This window comes from Lemur catta, chromosome 8 (assembly GCF_020740605.2).
Source record: "Lemur catta isolate mLemCat1 chromosome 8, mLemCat1.pri, whole genome shotgun sequence".
Classification (NCBI taxonomy): domain Eukaryota; kingdom Metazoa; phylum Chordata; class Mammalia; order Primates; family Lemuridae; genus Lemur; species Lemur catta.
In genome coordinates this window covers 8,695,420-8,722,614 of record NC_059135.1, presented here as the reverse complement: position 1 = coordinate 8,722,614, position 27,195 = coordinate 8,695,420, and the positions used below count along the sequence as shown (strand labels likewise).

General features: G+C 35.6%; 1 protein-coding gene across 18 annotated transcripts in view; it reads right to left on the bottom strand.

The window, feature by feature from the left end:
- The window catches only part of TRIP12 (thyroid hormone receptor interactor 12), a 136,423-nt gene that overhangs the window by 61,371 nt on the left and 47,857 nt on the right, over nt 1–27,195 (bottom strand). For 17 of the 18 annotated variants that reach the window (XM_045559450.1, XM_045559454.1, XM_045559456.1 and 14 more), the window contains 4 exons: nt 11,985–12,090; nt 8,901–9,037; nt 2,517–2,600; nt 1,268–1,363 (listed from right to left, as the gene is read on the bottom strand). In XM_045559450.1, coding sequence (XP_045415406.1) covers nt 1,268–1,363; nt 2,517–2,600; nt 8,901–9,037; nt 11,985–12,090 — 423 coding nt within the window. Of the gene's footprint in view, nt 1–1,267; nt 1,364–2,516; nt 2,601–8,624; nt 8,771–8,900; nt 9,038–11,984; nt 12,091–27,195 lie in introns of those variants that run through there. The other variant, XM_045559467.1, reaches the window with a different exon arrangement.

Sequence of the window (27,195 nt, the reverse complement as noted above, 5' to 3'; positions counted from 1 at the left end):
TGTAATCCTAGCCCTCTGGTAGGCCAAGGCGGGTGGATCGCTCGAGGTCAGGAGTTCGAGACCAGCCTGAGCAAGACCCCGTCTCTATTAAAAATAGAAAGAAATTATCTGGACAACTAAAAATATATATAGAAAAAATTAGCCGGGCATGGTGGCGCATGCCTGTAGTCCCAGCTACTCGGGAGGCTGAGGCAGTAGGATCGCTTAAGCCCAGGAGTTTGAGTTTGCTGTGAGCTAGGCTGACGCCACGGCACTCACTCTAGCCCGGGCAACAAAGTGAGACTCTGTCTCAAAAAAAAAAAAAAGACTGAAATCTACAAATAACCTACTGATTCTATGGAAACATTATGAAGTTATTAAAAAATGTTTAAATGTAAATTTTGGATAAGGAAGATAATATTCTATGACACAAAGAATTTAACTGAACCAGGTGCAGTGGCTCATGCCTGTAATCCTAGCACTCTGGGAGGCGAAGGCAGGAGGATTGCTTGAGCTCAGGAGTTCGAGACCAGCCTGAGCAAGAGCGGGAGACCCCGTCTCTACTAAAAATAGAAAAAATTATCCAGGCACAGTGACACATGCCTGTAGTCCTAGCTACACAGGAGGCTGAAGCAGGAGGCCAGCTTGAGCCCAGGAGTTTGAGGTTGCTCGGTACTGTAGCCCAGGGCAACAGAGCAAGACTCTGTCTCAAAAAAAAAAAAAAAAAAAAGAATTTAACTCAATATGTAATTATATGAAAGTTATACTTAGTTATAAATTGAGACTTCAAGAGTCACTCACTATTGTGTTGAACATATGTGGTAAGATCTCTTGGGTTGTGATAATTAATTTGACAATGAGTCTAGTGACTGGTAATTCTGCTTAGAAAATTTTTCCTCTCAACCTCACATTAAAATTTACTGTCTTATGAATCAAAAGGCTCAAGATTCAAATCTATGCAAAACTTGAAATCAGATGCCATAATTATCAATGCAATCATCTGAGATTCTTTTCTCTTCCGTAGTTCAAACACAACAAAAAGTCAATCCTGCTATAAAATCTGGATGGTTTTCTAATGATTCCAATTCAGTAATCAAAAATAAAAGCAAAGAAAATCTCACAGTTGCTGTATTTAAGGCATGAAAGTATACAAAGCCCTATTTTTAAAAGTAAGTTAAAGTTCGTAAAAACTTCCTAATAGGTACATCAATAGGTAAACAGAAAAAATAGCAGTTAACTAATTATCGAGGGGTTTTAAAGAAGGAAATATTTTGAAGTATTCACTTACTAGCTCCGCTTCCAATTGTTCTATGGAAAAGTTGTGACATCCGAGGACCAAGAGGACCAAACAGGTGAGGAGGAAGACCCCTGGCCTCTAACAGAGCTAAAGAGAAAAGAAGGGCAGGGGGAAGAGTTGAGTTGATGTAATGCAACTGATCCTATCTAATAATTTCAAGTAACTGATTCATCTCAATTAATTGACTCAGCCAATCTTACTTTCCATTCTGAACTTTGAGAAGCTACATTAAATTTTCAAGACCACTCTAATATATTAATGTAATTAATATGAATTAAAACATACAAGTGCAAGCTTAGTTCCAAGTATGGTTTTATGGAGAAATAATAAAATCAGTGCCAGAAGGAACTATGTGACTAGTCCAAGAAAAGCTCAAGATAAATATACATACTTTGAAGAAATTATATGTTAAGCACCTTTGTCCTGTTTTCCCTCTGACATTATTTTGCAATTAGATATTGGTCATGAGACCCTCTAAAAACATTATGAAAATAGTATATTTTTATCAGGTTAGTAACATTGTTTTTATCATTAACAGTATTTTTATCAGTTCCAAAAAGGGAGAAAAACTGTGTGTTCCTAAGAGTCCTAGACAAAAAGAGACAGTACTAAGTTCCCTCAGGAACTAAAGAACAATCTGAAACTGACTTATAAATATTACTCATAAGCCTCACACTGGGGATCTATTATAAATCAATCATCTGAGATAAAAATATATGCCCATCCATTTGTAAAGAGTGTATGCATAATATTAGTATAAGACTACTTTTTATAAAAAGCATTTACAACACTGAAAAATCTGGAGTTTATATATACACTATACACTCATTTTAAAAGAAGTGATAAAAAAGACAAAAGAACATGGCTAAAAAACACCTTACTAGATGCATTCATAATGGTATCAGGCACTAGAAAACAATATATTAAGCTATCCCCTTTTCAAGATGTTTCTTAATTTATTACTAAAATCAGCTACACATCTAACCAAAATAAATAAAATTTTAAAACAAAGCTATGTAAGTCTCTGTCTACTTAAACAATAAAAAATGAAGAGGAAGATAACTCATCTTCTAATCCTAAATTATAAAATCACCACTAAGAAAAAGCAGCTTTTCTCAAGGTACAGGCAACTGTTAGATTATGCTCAAATGAATTTATCTGAATCTCCACAAAGAACGCAGGAACAGGAAGCCCACTGTAATTATTTCTCATTTCTCACAGGCTCAATAACTGTCTTTACCTTGTAATCGTCCCATCTCGGAATCATCTGATTCACTCTCCCCAGAGGTGGTCATGCCAACAGCCCCTGCAACAGAACTAGAGGCTGGGGGTGGGGGTGGGGAATAGAAGGTAAGGGTTAGGAGAGGAGTACTTAAATTCATTGTGTCTGGCTTATCTTAAGAAAGAAAAATCAAAGCATTGTGGGCAATAAACAAAGGCAACTAAACCTATCTTCCTACTGCATAATTAGCTATTCTAGACTTCATCCTGTAGCTTTTAGAAACAAAAGTGTAGCTCAACTATTTTAGCATTAAGCATAAAAATACAACCTTTGCATTTCATTCATACATGGCTTTTGACAAATTTCTTAACCCTCTGAAAGTGCTCTCAAATCAAAGCTCTAAAGTCTTGTCCTGAACTCCCCTACTGAAGGCCAATGAAGACAATACTGCTAAAACCACTGTGATATATTAATATAATAGATGACCAATTAGTCACAAAAATAATTAAAAGCTAAATTGACAATTGGGGAAAATGTTCTATGTAGAGGTGTGCCTTCTAAGTCTGCTTTACTCCTGGACTTTGGACTTGATACAATCATTATCTGGTTTATCTAATTCCAGGAGTGTGAAAAGATATTATAATTAATAGATGACGGCAAAACATTGCTCTGAAGTAAGAGAGGGTAATAAGATGTTAAAACTAGTGTAGAATAAAGAGTCAAGACTCAGGACACTACTATACTACCCAAAAATGTTACCCCGACCAAAAACAGTCTAAGCTAATAGAGGTAGATTCTATAATGAATCTGACCAGGAAGTGAAAATATATTCCCCTGCAAGACTAGCACTTTACTTTGCCTTTGCCTCTAAGTGTCTACTCAGCTCTAAAGGATTTTTACCCCCTCACACAGATGATAGATCTACATATGACATCATCCACAATACCTTAACCCCTATATACGCCACAGATAATGGCAGAATGCAAGCCAGGAAGAATAGTTTTGTCATTACTGTTAAAAGAGGCATGTGAATAACATGTAAATTTAAAGAGCTTCTCTGAAGAAAGAGATGCCAATACACAAGCTATCAACTCGGTATTTTCGTAATACCTTTCATCGCATACTATTTTCTATGACTTCATTGGGATTTTTGGAAAATTTCTCTTAGAAAAATTTATGGTTTGGAACAGGGTCAGCAAACTATGGCCCAAAGGCCAAATCCAGTCCACCACATGGTTTTGTAAATAAAATTTTATTAGAGCACAGCTCTACTCATTCATTTACAAATTGTCCGTGGCTGCTTCAATGCTACAACCACAGAATTGAGTACTTAACAACAGAAACCATATAAAGCACAAGACATTTACTCTCTGGCCTTTTACAAAAAATGTTCGCACTACCATCCCCAAGGTTTATAGCTACAGATTAACCAGAAATGTTAATGTTAAAGGGTATCAAGCTTTAGCCAAATCTGCTCTTCTGGTGAAGAAAAATGAAATGAAACAATAACTGTACTCTATAATGCTATTTATAGGTAGCATTTATTAAATGTTTACAATATGCAGACATTGCCTATATGTTTCCTTATAACTGTACAAACAGGTATTATGAGCTTCATCATGCACCTAAGGAAACAGAGGCTTTGTGACTTTGACCATACTTACCCAAAGTCAGATAGCTAATAATGGATCAGAGATTTGAACCCAAGCAGTCTGACTTCACGGAGTATATCCTTAAGAACCATACAACTCAAACATATTCTTCAACAGTAATTTTTTATTTCAATTGAGTTGTTTCTTCCCGTTATGCAGAAACTCTGTTAACAAATACTGTTGCTAGGTACAATTATGACTAGCTTTGTTAACATGGCTCTTAAACTTCCATCTATGTGGTAAGCAAATACAAACTTTTAACAAATAAAATAATTGGTTTTGTTTTGTTCGTTCTCTATTTTTTTTTTTTTTTAACAGAGTCTTGCTCTTTTGCCTGGGCTAGAGTGCTGTGGCGTCAGCCTAGCTCACAGCAACCTCAAACTCCTGGGCTCAAGTGATCCTCCTGCTTCTGACTCTCAAGTACTGGGACTACAAGCGCATGCCATCAAGTCCAGCTAATTTTTTGTATTTTTAGTTGCCGGGCTAATTTTTTTTCTATTTTTTTTTTTTAGTAGAGACGGGGTCTCGCTCTTCCTCAGGCTGGTCTAGAACTCCTGACCTCAAGAGATCTTCCCACCTCGGCCTCCCAGAGTGCTAGGATTACAGGCCACTGAGCCCAGCCAGTAATTGGTTTTTTTAAAGCACACTCTGGAGCTCACACATTAACAAACACCAAAACCTCATTTGTTAAGGTAATGCTGGTTTTTTGAGTTTATTTATCAGAGGATCTATATGATTTTACTTTAAAATGTTCTACAGATCTAAAACCATTAAAGGTTTCTATATTACTGCTTAAACATATTATTCTAATAACTTTTGTAATGAATACCTCAAATTGCACTGCCACAAAGATATTAATTAAGCAAGACATAAAACTAGTAAAAGCACACAATTAAAAGAGCTGCCAAGGTTCTATTACAGTGGAGTCCTGATCTTTAGGGAATCAGAGAACCATTACAAGAAGGGACAGATACTGTCTAATTTTTAATGGGAGTGGGGTGCTGGTTTTGACAGAAATCACTTTACAAGCTGTAAATAAAAGGATTCTTTTGCCCACCCTTTGATGGCAAGTGTTAAGCATTTGTCCACTGTAGTTCCTTTTAAGTATGTTTCCCAAAATTAGATGGCCCAAACTGGCCTAGTCTTTAGGCTAATTTAAGAGCAGAGAGGTGGCTGTTTTGTAAAGTCATGCAGATAAGAAAATGTAATAAAAATCAACTGTAGTCAACTGCAAAGTTCTTTAGTCAAGGCTTCAAAGCTCCTTGGGCACATGTACCAGATTTGTTCCCGGAATCAAATACAAAAATATGACTATTAAATACCAAGAGACAAAATTCAATGCAAGATTTTTGGCAGTGTCAATTATTTCTTTTTTTCAATCAGATATTTTTCCTGTTTAGTTTTAGTATATCTTCACAATGCCATGTAATACAGCTTACAATATACACTTAAGTGAAAATAATGGAGAAAATGTTTAAATCAGAACACAAAAATTCTATTATGGAGTACCAAGTTTTTGTACTTTAGCTGATGTAACCTCTTACCCAGAAAGCAAAGATAAAATATTAGAAAGCTCCAGAGAAAAGCTTGTTAAAAGAGAAAAATATTAGAAAGCTCAGAGTTAGATTTTACTTGCCAGGAAATGCTAACAGTTTACTAGATGCATAACTACGGGAAACAATATGAAGATGATTATTATTAATTTTTTTTGGAGTGTCACAAAAACTTTGTAGTAAGGCCAGAAGAATGGTTGTTAGTAAGTAATTATACACTAATATGAGCCTCAGAATCAGGTAATATGGTAGCAGTATAATTTGCAGTGGAATTAAACAAAAGTTTACAAAACTGGGTTACTTTCCTTTTACCACCTAACCCTGATCATTTATTGTGAAATTACAAATTTTCTCAATGAAAATGTAGGTGGGCAGAACATAGCCTATTTTTCCTTACCATTTTATTGTTTTGCAAGTATAAGGAGGACCACTTGATTCCTTGTTTTAGTATCTCTGACATGTATAGGAGTTCATCAACACTACAAAGGGCTGCACAGCTCCGACTAAATCCAAAACTAAAAACGCATAGAAGTCAGACTCTTGGGACAATTAAGCAAACATAACTTTGAACTTCAAAAGCTAGCATTTCTCATATGAAGAGCTAAGTGGTTGGGCTTAAGGAGAATTTAAGGCTCCATATTATATTATACTACAGAGTAATCCAGCAGAGACATCATCATCAACAAACTTTTCTAAGTGTCAACAACGCTGGCAAAGTCAGGGTGATAGAGCAAGTTTGCCTCAAGATGGACCAAGGCTTTAATATCTACATATGAAAAAATACATTTATTTCAATGATTACATTGAAATAGGTCTTTAAAAATAAATTAAATAATTATTATTGAAAAAGTAAATAAACAATGAAGGGATCAATTCAATATAATGAAAGGTAGAAGCTGTAGAAGCATTTTCTGAGAATGGACACTTGCTAAAAAGTGCTCTCTGTCCATGAACCTATACTCCACAAGAATCTGGAGGTGTGTATTTTTTTTTTTTTTTTGAGACAGAGTCTCACTCTGTTGCCCAGGCTAGAGTGCCATGATGTCAGCCTAGCTCACAGAAACCTCAAACTCCTGGGCTCAAGCCATTCTCCTGCCTCAGCCTTCCAAGTAGCTGGGACTACAGGCATGTGCCACCATGCCCGGCTAATTTTTTATATATATTTTTAGTTGTGCAGCTAATTTCTTCCTATTTTTTTTAGTAGAGACGGGGTCTCACTCTTGCTCAGGCTGGTCTCCAACTCCTGAGCTCAAATGATCTGCCCGCCTCGGCCTCCCAGAGAGCTAGGATTACAGGCGTGAGCAACCACGCCCAGCCTGGAGGTTTGTATTTTTAAGTTCCCACTTTTAGACATAGAGAAACTAACGTACATTATACTAAAGAACTTAATGTAAAGCTGCTAATTCCCTTCTTTTGTAAGGCACCAGAGGAACTTCTATAATCCACAAGAGAGCTATTCTCCAAAATGTAATAAATAAAGCCAGTGCTCCTCTAATACCAGTGAACTTGTACCTTTTATCACCAGTTACAAGGGACAAACTTGGAAAACACCTATCACACAATGATTTCAAATATGATTGACAATTTAACAACTCATCTGCCAATTCAAAAAAGAAAAAAACCATAAATGACAATGAAACGCATGAAGCATTTAAGAACACTAAATCTTTTATCTTCTTAGGTAAATGGATCAAGGAACAAAACTTTGTACCCCACCCCCTCATCCTGGCCTTCAATTATATATGAATTAAACAAACTCTTGTAACCACAGGGAAATAGAATGACACAGCTGTTAGAAATGTACACTTGATTTCTATGACCTGGATTTCAGAAGTCACACATCCCAGCTTGTAACCCCAGGCAAGCATAACCAATATAGGTCACAGTTTTTCATCATTTATAAAATGGCTATAACAGCACTTACACCTCAGGTTTTTAAAATATTAAATGAGAATATATGGAAAGCACTTAATACTGTGTCTACAGCAGAGCACACACCCTACAAATGTTAGCTATTACAATTACTGTAATGAGTCTAACTTTAACACATTCAGCAGCTCCATTTCAGTCATCCATTTGGGAATTGTCCCACTTCCATATTCAGGTTTGACATAAACATTAAAAGACCAGGAAGGATAGGCTATGTCATGAACAGTTGCAATGAGCTTCACATAAAATGGACTTTACAAATATCTACCATTTAACCCTTCGGTGAACAATTCTAGGAAAAAGATATGGGGAAAAAAACTCCTCTCCCACCAGAAGAGATGCTGTAACTCAACCATGTAATTGATTATATAAAACTGAGAAAGAATAGTGGTAAAAAATGAGAAGCTGAACAGGATGAGAAGACAACAGTAATGGGGTAAGCCAAACCTTCCCGACATACTGTGACCTATGATCAACCACAGGCATTAAAGAAAACTAGCACGCATTCTAATATTAAACAACAGTACATGAAATACTTTGTTCAAAAGTAAGTACATGCCTACATCTAGACCTGTGTTATTGTCTTGATTTAAGAGACTCATACCCATAAGCAAGTAATGATGAACTGGAACATTTCTGTATCTGTTGGTAGTATGTCAGTGAGAAATATCAATGGCAGACCACGTTTAAAAACTCATTAGCCACAATTAACAGTTGAAGGATTACCCTTGTTTTGGCATTGGTAATGGATACATACTGAAAGGTCAAGGGAGGAAAAAGCTTTAATTTTTGCTACTCCAATACATCAAGAAGAATAAAAATAAATCCATAAAAATATAAACACTATTCTTATAGTTGCATAGTTTCAAACTAAATTATTTTTTTTAGGGGTTGCAAAATTCTAAATTAAAATTTATGTATGTGTGAGGCAATTTAAACCACGTTCTTACATTTTTATTATGAATTTAAATTCTTTCAAATAATCAATGGGCATATATAAGTTCTAGTGAATATATAAAAAGCTTAAACAGAAAGGAGTTTACTCCCTACTAAAAGTCCTCTGAATGTAATTAGTACAAATTTGGACTGGACAATTTAAAAACAGCAATGATAAATCCAGCTAATCAAAATGCCAAATCTGTAAAGTAAAACAAAACAGAACAAATGTTTATTTGACAGTAACATCTAGTTTATTTTTGTCCCCCCCCTTCTCTCTAAATGAATCTGTAAAAGATAGAAATGTATTTTAGGGCTAAGTGTCAATCTACCTGCAGCTCCTTGGGGAGTTTCATCTGTCCGTGCAGCTGAAGAATTTACTGTCTCCTGGTTGCTTTCAGGGTCTGCCATTTTCTCCTGTCGACGAGCTTCAGCTGCTCCTCTTTTGCCCAGGCCAGAGCCCCGACGACTACAACAGAAAAATGTCATCATAGGCAGCATTACCAGTGAACCAGGAGCAATGTATAGAGAACACAAAGCTCAAATTCATGGAGCACAAAGCCAGTTTCTTCTTTTTAAATAAAAATTGTTGCAGAAAATCATTATGCGTAACAACCAAGACTTTGTATATTTAAAATTCTTCCAAGTTATACTGTATTTACAATGCAAGCTTTTGTGTAACTAGGAGATGTTGTCATCCTTAGAGACAGAAATGATTTTTAAACACTTGCAAATAAATGGAAAAGTGACTCCTGCAGAGAAAATTCAATTCATTTAAAATAGAGGACCACTTCCAGGGTAAATAGTGGATCAATATACACAGGCTTGCAGACTAACACTGACAATGGGAGGAGGACAGGGGAAGAAAAGAAGGGGGAAAAATTCCCATCCCCTGTGCTCCAGACTGCCTAAATCATCCAAAAATACTATGCTAATATGGACAATAACTACATTCGTTAAAATAAAAAATTATGAATTTAATGTTATAAATAAATACAGATGGTCTTTGGGAAGACGCTTGTTTAGGACAGAGGCAAGGAATAATGTATATGGAAAAAAGAATGATCACATTTCTCATGGAGCAAATTAATTTAGACAATGACTTTTTCTATTTTGATAACCAGTATGCAAACTGGATAGAAACAAAAGAAACCTCCCAAAATTATTACAATTTGTTAGTATTTAAACAGAAGCTCCCCAAATTTCCTTAGGAAATGCAGAAACCTACTACGAAAGACATGTTTTAGAATAAAGTCACACTGCAATGACATGAGATGTCACCCAGTAAACAGGAACAGGCATAATTGACATGTAAAAGAAGGCTCTGACTTCTCTGAGAGCACTAGGAGAGTTTATTCTCCTCATTAGTGAAAAAGCCTCCCCAAACAGGGATTTGCTTAGCCAATCCTTCCTTCACAAGGAAGCAGCTCATTCCAACCCATTTTACCAAGCTACAAATTCTTGCGATTCAAATTCATTCATATAACATCTAATTTGTGCCAACACACTGGGCTGATCACATTGGATACACAGGGTTACTACTGCCCTAAAGGAATGTTAGTCTAAAGACAGTTTGAGTAGGTTAGCAAGGCATTAGTTTTAAGCAGAATCTCAACTAATTCAGAAAAGGTCTGTGAAAGAGTGTTTCAGGCAGGTGGCTGGACGGCTTGTGCACAGCATGAGCACATATACCCTAAGTATTAATAACTTCACATGTACTAATTAAGTGGTCACAAGAAGAAGGAAAGAAGGTGGCAAAGGCCAGGAAGACAATTGTTAACGCTTATTTACCTGACTTCACATGTAGCTTAAAATTAATTTTCAGACACAGTGAATTCAGTTTATATCTCAGACTATAAACCTTTAGTGAATAAGACTCAAAATTTGTCCCAAAATAGGACAAAAACTCTGGAAAACTAAGATATTTTTTCAGAGAGTCTCATAAAAGTTTTGCTAAGAAACCTCAAAAGCAAACAGGTATACTAATTCCAGATATTTATAATAATCCCGAGAAACAGAAGTAGAGAAGTAGGGACTTAAAGTGGCAAGGGTACACGTACACTTCTGACTTCTAGGCAACAAGTCATATTGTTTACTTATGTTACTATTTTACCACCACCAAGAGGAATCAAAATAGATTACCTTAGACAACCAAAAAAAGTGCTAAAACCTTTCCACTAACCTGAGTTACAGTAGGGAAAAGGCAAACTAAAATCACTCCACCATCACACATTTTTGATGCATTTAGTAGAAAGAACAAACTACAGTCATGAACCGCATAATGATATTTCTGTCAATGAAGGGCCATGGCATACATAGCAGTGGTCCCATAAGACTATAGCTTACTGTACCTTTTTTATGATTAGATATGTTTAGGTACACAAATACTTGCCATTATGTTACAGTTGCCTACAGTATTCAGTACAGTAACATACTGTATAGGTTTGTAGCCTAGAAGCAATAGGCTATACCATCTAGTCTAGCTGTGTAGTGGGCTAGACCATCTATTTTGTGTAAGTGCACTCTATAATATCCACACAATGGCCAAACTGCCTAATGTCGTGTTTGTCAGAACATGCCCCCCTCATTAAGCTATGCATGACTGTACATATAAAAGAGAACTCATATCTGGCTACTGAATAAAAAGCAGAAAAAGGGCATTTAACAAACTGACCAATCCTAAAAATCTAACAGGAAATTGCAGGGAAAAGATTTTTACCTTTAATAAGATTCTCAATCAGTTAATAAAGGTGTATGAAATAATAATGGACTATATCATATCAAAAGTAGTTGATGTTTGAAAATGAGATCCACATCAACTGGGAGAAAATAGGAACTGGAAATATGAGAGAACACACACAATACCTATTTTTTTTGAGGGAAAGGTGTAGTACAAAATAAAAAAAATTAAGCACATTTTCCCCCTCATCCACTAAACTAAATAACTGGTGCCAACACTTTTGGAAACTAATTAGGCAATATTACAGCCATTAAAGCAGGCATCTCTTTTGATTCATTAATCACTCTACTGGGAAATTTAACTGTCTTTTAAAAACAACCCAAATATGTATAAACATGCTCATTGGAGATTTATTCTGCAGAGTAAATTCCAAAAACAACAGACTACTGGCAACAACTGTGAAAATAGTGTAGGAACAGAGGAAAAAGTAGAAGATAGAAATGGCATCAAAAAATAGCATGATTAAAACTTAGTAAAAACATGTAAATAAATGCTGGGGAAGAATTCACAAATACAACTTATGTTACAATAAATACTCAAAGAGTCCAGTAAAAAATTATTTTATTACACTAATTAAAAAAAAAAAACACTTGGAGTTAAGGATTAAAAGTTGAAAATATCTAAGCAACAGAAGATAAATGAACTCACTACAGAGTGAAAATACTCAAATTATTACCTGGTACTAGCACAGGAGCCCGTGGTCTTTTGGCGTGTGCTCCGCCTCAAACTGGGGAGCTCAGCAGGTGGGGACTCACTGCGTTTCTTGGTAGATTTTCTTAAACCTATATGTGGGAAATGTTAAAGTAAAATTTTATAAAGAGAAGTTATCATGAATTAAAAATTACAAAATTCTTTGAGGTCATCATCTTATTCAAAAGAGCACAGAATCTTTTCATGGCCTCTCCAGCCATATGATAGGTTTACTTTCATAGCTTATTCATAATGGAAAGGCAAATGGCATTTGGCACTCCATTTCAGGACCAGTCTTCTCACTGTGGTCCAACCTTGATCAAGCTATCCCACACCATGCGTGATAGTCCCACCTCTCTCAAACCATCTTCTTTCAAATTTCCTCCACTACCCTTCTCCACTAACTAAAGCCAAGAGATTTTTTTGTATATTCTATATACTTCAAGAATTTACTAAATTTCATTGAATATACTAAATTTATTACACTGTTCTGACACTGTCCCATTTCAGTTAGTGTATCAGGTTTGTCGATAAGCTTATGAGAGAACAAAATGGGTTATACCACTTACCAGCAAGGAACACACACTGGAACTGAAGATTATTGGACTGCCCAATTTACAGAATACCGGGTAATTAGGGGGGAACATCAATCAAGCACACTTTACATGTTATTCTTGAAGCAAACTAATGCCTTTGGCAGGGTTAACAGACTGTTAGAAGATATAGGAATTACGTTTATTATTTTATAAATGAGAAAGTCATGAGAGCATCCATCTTCCCTTCCCCAACCCTGACAATGTTATCATAAATGATGACATCCTATGAGCTCTATCTAAACAAGGACCTCCAATAGTGAAAGGTCTCCAAAGTCAACAATCTTATTTCCATGAGAACTATAGCACTATCTTAACTTCTTTAGAGAATAATTAATTATACAATTAATTGGTCCTGGTCACTTGTTTTTTTTTTCCAAGAAGTTTTAATTTTTGACTATTTCATTGCTTTAAAGGGGAAAGTTAAATCCTTTACTCCTTTGATTTTGTTAAAAGCACCAGTAAAGAGTCTGGGAGAAAAGTGGTAAAAAGGATTCAAGACATCTTAATCATTTAGATTCTTAATTTAAAACTTCATTCAACTTGAGATGGTCTTTATAGCATACATAATGCAAGCTGCTAAGTGAAAATCTAGTTATTCAAGAATCCTTGAAAACAAAAGAGAAGCTGTAAAGACAAAATTTATGTTCCGACAGGCATTATCATTTAGATATCTAAACCACACCTTCGGGGACTTTTTTCAAAAAATTTTTTTATGAAATTATCTGGACACCTGAAATTGACTTAAAAGATTCGAAGAATAAAACATCAATTGGGGAAAGAAGATTGACTTAACATTTTCTCACATTACAATTTCATTTTTAGGTTTATTTCTACATAGCATATTGTCAGAATTACTTGATATGATCGTATGCCTGATATGCTATACTATCCGATCTTTGCCTGGGTATATACCCTGGTCACCTGAGAGACAGAAATGATATGAAGATAGATCAAGGGAGCCAGCTTAATACGTTAATATGTTATAGCTAATTAGTATCACCATTTTGTAATATTTAAAAAATTAAGAAATAATTTAAGTATTTCAGAAAATATTAAATTATACTTGTCTATGTGGATTGTGTGGCTAAGTTAAAGTAGACTAAAAAATGTACAGTTTAGAGAGAAGGAAAAAAAAAAACCAAAACCAAGTGCAGATTACATTAAAACACTCCCCCCGGGGGGGGGGGGGGGGGCATGTTTCACTTATAACAAAGTACCCTTGTATTACTGTCACTAATATTACTTAGTTCTTAGTTCATGTGATACTAATACCTTTATGCATACATTATACAGTAATGGATATCAGTACAAATTTTCACATCTGTTTAGTGACATTCAAAATAAAATATTCAAATTAAAGTATTGTGGGCTACTGCTATGCTGCTGATTTAAGATCATAGTACACTTTTGTAACCAAACTTTATATTTTTACTATTCATGCCCTAAAATAGACTTCAGTGTTTAACTTTCTTTTAAACTCTACTCAACTATGATTTACATGTGATAAAATGTACTCATTTTAAGTGCGTGGGTCAATGAGTTTGACAAAATGTATTCACCCATGTAACCAGAATAACAATCAAGACACAGAACATTTCTATCACTCTAAATAGGTCCTCCATGTCCTTTGCAGTTAATCCCCTCTCCTTCACTTAAGGCCCTGAACCACTGATCTACTTCCTGTTCCATTTTTGCCTATTTTAGAATTTCATACAAATAGAATCATATAGTGTTTTGAAGATAAATTCATTTTGTTACACATACTAGTACTCCATTCCTTTTTACTGCTGAGTGGTATTCCTGTGCATGGATGTGACAGAATCTGCTCATCTATTTTTGGTGTTAAACTTTAAGAGGACCAACCACACTAAGTTGCAGAGAAGTAGAGAAGGGAAGAACCAAAACAACAGTGTGGATACAGAAATACTTATAACTGATGTTGCAATCATACCATAATGTAAAATGACTATTAGGAGAATTGTCATAACTCCATCTAGTCTGACAAACTAGGAAAAATAACCTTAAACATTTTGTGATCTGAAAGAATTTCATGTAAAAGTGATGTGATAGATAGCGCTCTCTAGTGGACAGAGGTATCCATTTGCAACATAACTTGAACCCAGGATGGGAGACAAAACTAGCTTTTATATACATCTCTGCTCCAAAAACTAGAACTGGGGAACACCTCACATGTGAAAATTGGCAATTAGTAATGTTTCAGCATTTTTAAATAACCCAAGTCAAACTTTGGGAGGACTAAATGAATTCACTTGATGATTAATTCTTTTAAAGTCTAAAACATTTGCAGAAGATCAGAAATGGCAGACGTTCTTGGACAAAGAAAAGTTCAAGTGAAGCAACTTGGTAGATCATGTTCTGGAAGATGATAGCTTAACTTGCTTTTGGCCATTTAGCAAACTGACTATGCTAGAACATACTATCTTCACAATTTCTGATGATTTGAATTTTTCAAAAGCAACTTTCAGATATAAAGTCATGATAATTCCTATTTTTCAAACACAAAAACATTAACTGCCTTGCTTAAATGGTGCATAAGCCAGCCAACTACACTATTCCTAAGCTTATCTGGAAGCAGAACAGAGACTAACAAGTCTTCAATATACTTCTGGCAAGGTGCTAAAATTTTGCCATATTAGTTCTAAATGAAAACTGTATAACTTTCATAAATAAATACAGTATTTTGTAGAATTGAGTTTTCTAGCATTCTACTGGTAAAGCAAGGAGTATTTCAATAGAAGAGGATACACAGGAGGTGAAAACCTACAACTTACTGAAAACCAATTAAAACACATGTACAAGGGTACACACACACACACACACTCCTCTTTCCCAGGCTCTGTAATGCAGCAAAATTGTATTTATAATTTATTTTTATGATGTCACTTTGAGAAAAAACCAAAAGTCAATTGTCAAAATATTCTTATCCACAAAGACTTTGTGTAATGAAGTTAGATATAAATGTAAATATGCTACTTTTCTCAAAGCTCTTGACCTTACTATGGTATAAGATTATATGTACTTGTTTCTATAATCTTTAATCCTTTGGATAAAGGTGAAACTGGCAATTAGTACTGTCCTCTTAAAAAATTCTAATTGATTTGTTCTACAATACAGATGTCTCTTAAACACACACACACACACACACTTACTCTCCTAACAAAAACCTGATTTATTCAATAAAAGTCCAGGGTTTCACCTTCCAAAAAAAAAAAAAGGTTCTTTTCCAAGTATTGCTTTTGAAATATGAAATAATTAAGGCTTTTATATACCTTGTAAGCTTGAATTTTTTAAATATAACAACATTTTATGAGCAAGAGTAAGACCCCATCTCTACTAAAAATAGAAAAATTAGGTGGGTGTCGTGGCATGTGCCTGTGGTCCCAGCTACTTGGGAGGCTAAGGCAGGAGGCTAAGCCGAGGAGTTTGAGGTTGCTGTGAGCTAGGCTGACACCACGGCGGCACTCCACTCAGGGCAACACAGTGAGACTCTGTCTCAAAAAAACAAGACAAAACAAAACAAAACAAAACAAAAAAAACCCACAACATTTTAAAAGAATCAACAGAAGAGAGGAGACAATAGTCTCAGATATTTTACTTACTGAACTCTTATTTATGTAAAAATAGTTAAGGTGCTTTTGGATGCCTTCTACCTATGATTTATTTTTCTTACCTACTTAAATTTTATAAATTTGAAAATGTATTTCTGATTAAGACTACTATAAAATGATGCCAATTTTGTAATTCTGCAAGAAAAATGAGCTCTATTAATATGTCTGCCTACTTATATAAACAAGTCACCAAAGGTAGATCACAACCAATACAGGAATGGTTTTTATCCTTAATTTTGTTAAGTTACTTAAAAAGTAGCAATAGACAACTGGACATGACCCATACTCACTGTCATGTTTTTTCCTTCAATTTCCTGCATAATCTATGTTGTTAGGCATGCTAATCTTTTATATGGCATATATAAATATATCAGACCTATTACATAGTCCTACAATGGAAATATGGCTTCCCTCACCATAATAAGTATTCTAGCAATGCCATAATTAAGTGTCCCAATTCCTTAAAGATCCCTTCTGTTAATGGTGATATAGCACCTCTTGTATTTTCCTGGATAGAGCTGGAACCCATTCAACTAAGTGAAGTATCCCAAGAATGGAAAAATAAGCACCACATGTACTCATCATCAAATTGGTTTCACTGATCATCACCTAAAAGCACATTTAGGAATAACATTAACTGGGTGCCGGGCAGATGTGGGGTGGCGGATGGGTGTATACCTACATAGTGAGTGCGATGCACACCATCTAGGGGATGGACATGCTTGAAGCTCTCATTTGGGGGAGGGGCCAAGCGCAATATACGTAACCTAAACTTTTGTACCCCCATAATATGCTGAAATAAAAAGTTTAAAAAAAATTAAAAAAAGATTCCTTCTGTTACGTAAGAAGTCAAGGCAAACATCAATGTCAATATATTTTATAAGGCTATTTGACAATCAGGCAGGAATGGAAGGGATTATAGAGGTCAATCTAAGATCTTTATTCTGTGAATAATTCAAACACATGACTATTTTTATCTTCTAATTTATATATTAATTTCAAAGTGACATTAAAAGATGATCTAGTAGACACACCTATTTTCAATGTCCAGCAACCCTTTTTTTGAGCACCCCGCTTTATTTATTTTTTAAAAAGTCTCTGGGAGCTATCGCCTACCCCTTCTCCATGTGGTACTGATGAAACTGTCATTCACTGTATACTCCTACTATAGGAGCAGGCCAATCACCACTCTACCTCTACCATCACCCCCTGCCCTCCCAACATACTGGTTCAATCAAGCACCACCCTCTGAAATCAGGGATTTCCTTAAAGGCTGATACAGACATGACTGGATGATATCCCTTTTTTTATAATTTGGGGGTAGGGGTGGGGAGTCATAAGTCTCAAGGTGTGGGACTGCCAGGGCCATCTTCATTTGATCTCTTGGATCTAGCCAAGCCTGAAGCTCACCAATCTCTTAGCTTTACCAGTCATGTAGGCCAATTTCCTTTTCCATTTAGTTTTGGTTGAATATACATCATAAATATCCCCCAAATTCTGGCGGTAAGTCATTATTGTATTAAAATTTTTAATCCAGATTGGGTGTCAACAAACAGCAGCCTATTGGCCAAATCTGGCTAGCAACTTGTTTTCGTATAGCCCCCAAGCTGTATAAAAAAGCGCTTTATATATTTTTAGAGAATTCTAACAAATGAAGATGGGACACACATTACATGTGATCAGCAAAGCCTAAAATAGTTACTTATGGCCCTTTACAGAAGATGTTCACTGAGCTGGACTTTGAGAATAAAAAGAAAGAACAGTATAATGACTCATTCAAATTTCAAAAGCTAGTTAAAAGTTAAAAAAAAAAAAAAAAAAAAACACCTCTCCAAAACACAATAAACAAGACCTTTTTATGTTTTAAACAGAAAAATAAGACCTGAGCTAAACTATGCCTTAGTAATAAAATTTTCAGTACCAGCTTTTTCTAAAATACTAAGTATCTTCATTTTATTTACAGTTTTTGTTACATTCCTAGAGACAGTAATGAGAGCTCCATTTTAAAAATGGAGTAGATACACACCAAAACAAAGTATACAAATTATTATCATAAACAAGGGTAGATGTCTAGAAAATTGCTCCAACTCACTTACATTCATAGGTAGCAGGGGATGACCATCATTGATTTCTAATCAAGGCATCCTCAATTTGTTCATATACTAAAATGAAGTGTCAAGTAATTACAGTAAGTATCCACCAATTTGCATGTGAAATCTGTTTCAAAACACTGTCAGAACCATTCCTTTTACCTTTATGCTTTGCTACATAAAAAGCACCAAAGAAATGACTATTACTGCACATCAGAACTTTAATTTAGAATGCTGTGATACAGCCATTTTGCTCTGGAAAAGTTGGGCCCAATAAAGAAAATTAATTAACTATGGGTATATTTTCAGTAACTAGCCCTTGATTCCTTCAGCCAATGGGTGTGCACACATATGATACAAGAAAACAGAATCATGAGAACCCGGCATAACTTTACTATTTTGTGTCTACTTTCAAGTTTATACAGGCATACGTCATTTTATTGTGCTTTCCTATGTTGCACTTTATAGATACTATGTTTTATTTAAATTGAAGGTTTGTGGCATCCATGTTCAGGAACTTTTTGTGCCATTTTTCCAACATCATGTGCTCACATCTTTGTGTCTGTGTCACATTTGGTAATTCTTGCCATCTTTTAAACTTTTTCATTATTATTATACCTGAGATCAGCGATCTTTGATGTTACCATTTGTTTGGAAATAACACGAATTGTCCCCATACAAGACAGCAAATTTAATTGATAAATGTTGTGTGTTCTGACTGCTCAACTGGGTGTTACCCAATCTCTCTCCCTCTCTTCAGGTGTGTCCCTAGTCTGTAAGACCCAACAATATTGAAACTGGGCCAATTAAAACACTACAAGGGCTTTTAAGGGTTTAAGTGAAAGACTTCCATGTTTTCCACTTTAAATCAAAGCTAGAAATGATCAAGCTTACTGAGGAAGGCGTGTTAAAAGTCGAGATAGACTGAAAAGTTAGGCCTCCTTTTGCTAAACCGCCAAATTGTGAATGCAAAGGAAACTAAAAGTGCTAATACAGTGAACACATGAATGATAAGAAAACTAAACAGCCTTATTGCTGATATGGAAAATGTTTGAGTGCTCTGGATTGAAGATCAAACCAGCTACAACATTCCCTTACACCAAAAGCCAAACCCAGAGCAAAGCTCTCACTCTCTTTAATTCTATAAAGGCTGAATGAAAGAGGTGAGGAAGCTGCAGAAGAAAAGTTTGAGGGTAGTAGGTTGGGTTCATGAAGCTGAAGGAAAGACGCCATCTCTGTAACATAAAAGTACAAGGTCAATCAGCAAGTGCTGATGTAGACGGAATCCACAGCAAGTTGCCCAGAAGATCTAACAAAGATCTTGATGAAAGTGGCTACACTTAATAACCGATTTTCAATGTAGACAAAACAGCCTTATATTGATATTGGAAGAAGATGCCAACTATGACTTTCATAGGTAGAGAACAGAAGTAAATGTTTGGCTTCAAAGGACAGGCTAACTCTTCTTCAGGGCTAATGCAGCTGGGACTTTCAGTTGAAGTCAACGCTCATTCACCATTCTGAAAATCCTAGAGCCCTTAAGAATTATGCCTATGCTCTATAAATGGAACAAAAAGGCCTAGAAGACAGCACATCTGTTTACAGCATGGTTTACTGAATATTTTAAGCCCACTGTTGAGACCTACTGCTCAGAAAAAAAGACTCCCCTTTCAAAACATCTCTGCTCATGGACAATACACTTGGTCACCCAAGAGCTCTGATGGGAGATGTACATGGAGATTAATGTTTCCATCCCTGCTAACACAACATCTGTTTTGCAGCCCATGAATCAAAGACTAATTTTGACTTTCACTCTTATGATTTAAGAAATACATTTTGTAAGGCTACAGCTGCCATAGATAGTGATTCCTCGAATGGATCTAGACAAAGTCAACTGAAAACCTTCTGGAAAGGATTCATCATTCTAAATGTCAGTGAGAACATTGGTGACTCATGGGAGGAGGTCAAAATATCAAGGGGTGTGTTGAAGAGGTGGGTTCCTACCTTCATGGACGACTATGACTTTGAGAGGTTCAAGATGTTCAGTGGAAGAACTACAGATATGGTGGAAACAGAGAACTAGAATTACAAATGGAGCCTGAAAATGCGACCAAATTGCTGCAATCTCATGATCAAACTTGAACAGATGAAGAGCTGCTTCTTACAGATGAATAAAGAAAATGGTTTTTTTGGTTTGGTTTTTCTTTTGTTAAAAAGAGACAGTCTTGTTTTGTTGCCCAGGCTGGCTGGAGGGCAGTGACTCAATCATAGCTCACTGTAACTGTTGTAATCTCAACCTCCTGGGCTCAAGCAATCCTCCCACCTCAGCCTCCCAAGTAGCTGAGAGTACAGGTGCATGCTACCATGCCCCATAAATTTTTTTATTTTTTGTAGTGAAAGTGTCTCTCGCTGTGTTGTCCAGAACGAAAATGGTTTCTTGAGATGGAAGCTACTCCTGATGAAGATGCTGCAAACATCGTTGAAATAACAACAAAGAATTTAGAATAGTACATAAACTTAGTTGATAAAGCAGCAGCAAAGTTTGAGAGGACTCCTAATCTTGAAAGAAGATCTCCTGTGGGCAAAATGCTATCAAACATTATGACATGCCTCACAGAAATCTTTCCTGAAAGGAAGAGTCAATCAATGCAACAAAATTCATTGTTGCCTTATTTTAAAAAACTGTTATAGCCACCCTAACCTTCAGCAATCACCAACCTGATCAGTCAGCAACCATCAACATTAAGGCAAGACTCTCAACTAGCAAAAGGATTATGACTTGCTTAAGACCCAGATAACTGTTAGCATTTTTCAACAATAAAGTAATTTTTACTTAAGGTATATACATTGTCTTCTTAGACATAAGCTATTGCACACTTAACAGGCTATAGTATAGTGTAAACACAATTTTTATATGCACTGGGAAACCAAAATATTAATGACTTTTTTTTTCTTTTTAAAAAAGAGAAACAGGGTCTCAGTATGTTGCCCAAGCTCATCTTGAACTCCCAAACTCAAGCAATCCTCCAGCCTCCTCCCAAAGTGCTGAGATTGCAGGTGTGAGTCACTCGCTATGCCCAGTCTGATCACTTCACTGAGACATGAACCTTACTGCAGTGGTCTGGAACCAAACCACCAATACCTGAGGTATGCCTGTATATCTTTATTAATGGTTACTTTGGCATAATAAATTTAAAAAATGGAAAGTGGCCAGCACGGTGGCTCACACCTATAATCCTAGCACTTTGGGAGTCCAAGGCAGGAGGAACAGCTGAGGCCAGGAATTCCAATATCAGCCTGAGGAACACAGTGAGACCCTGTTTTCAAAAAATTGAAAAAATTAGCCAGGCCCTCCTCAGGAAGCTGAGGAAGGAAGATTACCCGAGCCCAGGATCATGCCACTGCACTCCAACTAAGGTAACAGAGCAAGACGTTGTCTCCAAAAAACAAACAAAGTAATCCAAAAGGATATAAAAAAGGACCACAGATTTTTATTTTAAAATCACTCTAATAATAAAATTCAAGTTTCATAGATGATAGATAATGAGCTAAGTCCCAAATGCAAATTTCTAAACTAAATTTTTATTTCCTAATCAACGCACAGCCATTTCATGCATTGACTTGGTGGTATGAATTAAGAACATTGGAAATATGCAAAGATATTCACCTAACCACTATTTATGATAAGGAAAAACTGGAAAGGAGCTAAATGCCCAGTAATAAGAAATGGTTAAATAAAGAGTATGATAATAAAAACTGCAGGAACAGTTAGTAGGTGATGAGGATATGAACAAATTGGCACTTTTATATAAGTGGTAAGAATGGGAAATTTCAAGATATATATCAATATTTAAAAGGAACATAACCAGTGACCTAACAAGCAAATAATAATGTAAATTACAAAGCTATATTTAAAATTTACAAGAACAATGTAAATACCCAATAGTAAGGAATGGGTTAAATAAGGGCATGTTCATATGCAGCCATTAAAAATGATATAATTTACAGTTTTCTGAGAGGAAGAAGTCTGTTAATACGTGTTTAGGCAGAGAGAGCACTTTCTTCACATCTAAAACATGGATACACTCATTCTGTCATTGTGACGATGAAATTTGATGTATGTCAAATGTCTATTTTAGAGCTTGGTACATAACAGGCACTCAAAAAGCAATGCCTCTTGTCATGTATAGTGAGATCCTACTTTTGAAAAAGTATGTGCACATGCACAGAAACGTGTCTGCCCTCTAGGTATAGACAGAAGACTGAATACACATGCATTCAATTCTGTCCCCTCATGAAATGCCACTAAAATAGCAGTAACAGAATCTGAGATATAAGTTCATAGAGATGGAAAAAATAGAAGACAGTACAACGACAACACAATTTTAGAAGATGGAAAGCAGAGATACCAGGGCTAATGCACTGGAAACTCCAGAAAGCTCAGAGAACAAACCTGAGACAAGTACCAATTAGACTGACGCTACAAAAACCCAAAAAGGCTCAGGAACTGATGGTACAGTTACCTTTGGGATAACGTGGGGGTTAAAACTGAGGATTGGTTGATAGGCTGTTTATGAAGCAGTCAGATTCCCAGATCTCCTCCCCCTCTTGCACAGCTGGGCAACTATTCCTCTCCTGACCCAGCAAAAGGACCTTTCTTCTTTACAAAGTACAAAATATAGAAATTCTCCAATTAAAGTACATAGTATAAATAGGTGCACTACACCAAAATTGAGAGGGAGATCAAATACAAATAGATGTACTGGATGACACACTGCCTCCTTCCCAGGCCTATTCTCCCGCTCAGCCCCCAGAACTCTGGCATTGAGGCCTTTGCTTCAAGGCAGGAGTTTAAAAGAATCTTCCCTGTGGAATTCTACCAGCTGAAGAAAAAAGTTCTAAAAATAATGATAAAAGAAGTTCAGCAAAGAAACAGCCCAATCAGATAACCAGACAATGAATCTCAGTCTAATGTCACTTATATACTTAAAGCTTACAAATTAGATTTTTGGTCTCCTCTTACACTTGACTATGCGGAGACAACCAGAATTACCAGATATGAGGAATGTTCTTAGTATCAAAGACAAAGCTAACCCAATCCTGCTGCATCCTCCCAAAAAGCCTATTTAAAAGAGACTATGCAAGCAAAGAAAATTGTTTATGTCCTCAAAAAAGAAATTCATCCATAAACCAAATACAGTATTCTACAAAAAGGAAGTGAAAACAAAACAATCTTTTGACAACAAAACATGATAGCAAACACTAAAAAAAAAAGGCAAAATCAAGAGAAGGGTTGGAAAATGAAGTTTTAGAAATCCACCAGAAATAGAAAAAATAAGCAAAGCAAGAGCAAAGAGATAAGATCAAGACCATCTAAAAGGACAATTACCCCAAATATTGAAAATCTAGAAAGAGAAATGAAATAAGAGGGTGACCAACCATTCTAGTTTGCCCAGGACTATCGCAGTTCTAGAGCTGAAAGTCTTGAGTCTTAGGGAACACCCCAGACCCAGAGACACCAGGACAGCTGGTCACTCTGACAAATAATGAAAATAAACCAACAGTAATGGGCAATATTGCAACATTTCTAAATAACAGGTAACAATCTGCATGCTTCCATATAAAAGGGTTACATATACAACAGATCAGGAATAAGAATGGTTCTAGTAGTGAAATCTAAAAGATATAATTCTTCAAAATTATGAAAGAAAATAATTCCAAACCCAGAATTCTATATTCACCCATCTGTCAAGTAAGTATCAGGGTAGTATGATATATTTTCAGATATTTAAAATCTAAAAATCTAAAACAAACAATTTAAAATCTCATAAATACTATTTTTTGGATATGTTCCACCAAAACAAGAAACCAAGAAAGATGACATAGGATCTGGAAAAAGGAAACTGAAAAGATTGAAGAAAATCCCAAAATCCCAAAGCTAAAAAGTAGTACAACCAGGCATAAAGAACAACCATCCAGAGGCCTCATTTGTTCAGGAAGATGAAACAGATGCATAGAGACAGCTTGAGAAAAGGCTGTGACAATTAGTAAAGAGTATGGAGTTGAGTGATGGGTTCACAGAGAAGGAAAACAGTAAAAAAAAAAAAAAACCATAAAATTCAGGAAATACAAAAATGTGTAAGAAAGAAAAATGTGGCACAGTGTAAATAACATTTATGTAATATAAATACTGAGTACTGATCATGTCTGGAAAAATGGGAAGTATGTATGGCTGTATGGGGTGGAGTAAGGTAAGAATGCAAAACCCTCATCTTCCATAAGGGGAAATGCAATACAGATCAAACTTAAAAAAAGAAAAAGAAAAATCAACAAATGGACATATGAAAGCATATAATTCAGAGACTGAAATAAACATCAAAATAAGAAGCTACAGAAAAGAGCAAAGTGATTGATAGAAGGATTGTGTTTTTAAATAACTCTTTCCTAAGTCTTTGGCTTTGCACAGAAGTGCTGACAAATATAAAGGAAAAAATTTTGGCAGGATATACACCAAAAAAAGAGGTAGCCCTTGGTGAATGAAATTAAAGGCGATTTTGTATTTTTCTTCTTTGCACTTTTTTGTATTTTCTCAATATTTTTAACAAACATCTTAGAATGTCAAAACTATTCCAAAATACAGAGGCAAGAATATAAAGAGCAATTTTCACTAACATATCTAAATTCAATAAAATGTAACTCGGCTAAGTTAATTCTTATTGTGATCTGGTATATAAAAGCACATAACATGGCCATTTAAAATTCACCATGTAACACAAAGCAAAATTTTCCTAACAAAAAGGCCAACAATATTTTTTTTCCATTAAATGTTCTTTTTTTTCTAGCTTGGCAACTCATTTTTTTAACTTATTGAAATTTTTTAAAAGCCTTAAAAATACTAGGATTCTTTGTTGGTAATTTTTCTAAGTGGTTACATAATGGAAATATTAAACTTTTAAATTGCTAAATTATTTTGACAGCTGTCTTAGAATACAGAAAACTCTTAACACTCAAGCCTTTTCCTTTTAAACTCCCCGCCCAACACCTCACAGGGCTCAAAGATAATCCACTTTTTTCAGCTCAATAGGGCTGATCCTACAAGATGCAAGCAAGTGAAACCAAAAGTCTAATGTAAATTGTCTTCTCCTGCTCAACTCACTCTGATTTCCTCCCTCTACTCTAGAGATGCAAAGCATTATGTCTTCCTAATCTAAGCAGAATTGCCTTCTTTGAATTCAGCATCTGTCTGATTCTTGTCTAGTTCAGGTAATGGACACAGGCTGCATGCAAGTCACCAGGATAGTATGAAACTCAAGATGAAAAGAAACTGGTATTACTGCTGACTATGTTATTAATAATACGCACACGATGTCCACTTTAAATAATGGAGCGTACAGTGGATCTACAAATAGAAACATCAGCCTGGAAATACAGTACCTCTAAGTTTTTCTATAAATAAGTTGTATAATTACTTTGACTTTGATTACCAACTATTTCTTATAATTCTATCCCATCATCCTCTACTGCTCACTTTGAAATTATTGCAATTTTTCAAAAAATTAGCTCACTTTAAATAGGCAGATTAGCAAAATATATTTTGAAGCTGAACTAATTATAAAATCATTAAAAGTATTATATTAAAATATTAGAAAGAAATTTTTAAAACCACCTATATCATTATATTACCCTACTGGTTTGACACGTATGCCTATTTAAATTTACAAGAATGTCTACTTACTTAGGTTAAATAACACAAAGACAGCTACAATAATTTCCTAATACACATTAAAAATTGTCACATAACACTGTTCTTTCTGGGGTACTCCTGAGACCTCTACCAAGTGATACAGATGACCTCTGTCCCAGAGCTATTCTGATCAACTGCAGCTGGCAAGCAACAAAGCTTCAGGAAGCCTAGCACTGAAGTAGCTGTTTGACTAGCTTTCCTGCCAGCCCCAGTTTCTCACCAGGAACTTGTTCATCAGCCCCTATCTAACAGTTTGAAGCAGTACACTGGAAAAGGTCTTCCTGCTAAAGGTATTATTTCCCAAAGTGTATTCCATAGACCACTGCTGTCTTCAAAGGTAATAACAGTTTAAATAGGTCTGCAAGGTACTGGATTAAGGAGAAGTTACTTTAAGACTTCCCACAGATTTCAATATGCTAGTACACATCTTGAATCTCCCCGAGTAGTATTTGAACATGGGGAATGAGCCTTTACCAGAGGAAACATAATCGCATTTGAATTAACAGGTTCACTGATTCTTAAAAGGTAGAAGACAAAAAAAAAGTATCCAATTTGAAACGTTTTCTATCTCACAAAGTAGCATACTCCATTTTAGATAATTTATAGACTTTTCCCACCAGACTTACAGTAATCAGAAACCCACCCATCAATTTCTACCCACTGAATCTAATTCTGCCCTTTGGATTAATGCCAAAAACCAAAAACCCTGATGTATACAAAAGCCTTTCAAATACATGACCACAACTCTTAATACATCATTATATGTTGGTTGGTGCATTATATAGCACTTTAATTTTTCAAAGTTGTTTTCACATCAATTCTTTCATTTATGCTTCACAAAAATGAATATTATTATTTTGCAAATAAGATCAGGAATTAGGCTAGTATCATAACTATAGCTGAATTTGCCCAACCTCACAGAACTATCAGACAGGCCGGGCGCGGTGGCTCACGCCTGTAATCCTAGCACTTTGGGAGGCCAAGGCGGGTGGATCACTAGAGGTCAGGAGTTCGAAACCAACCTGAGCAAGAGCAAGACCCCATCTCTACTAAAAATGGAAATTATCTGGCCAACTAAAAATATATGTAGAAAAAATTAGCCGAGCATGGTGGCACATGCCTGTAGTCCCAGCTACTC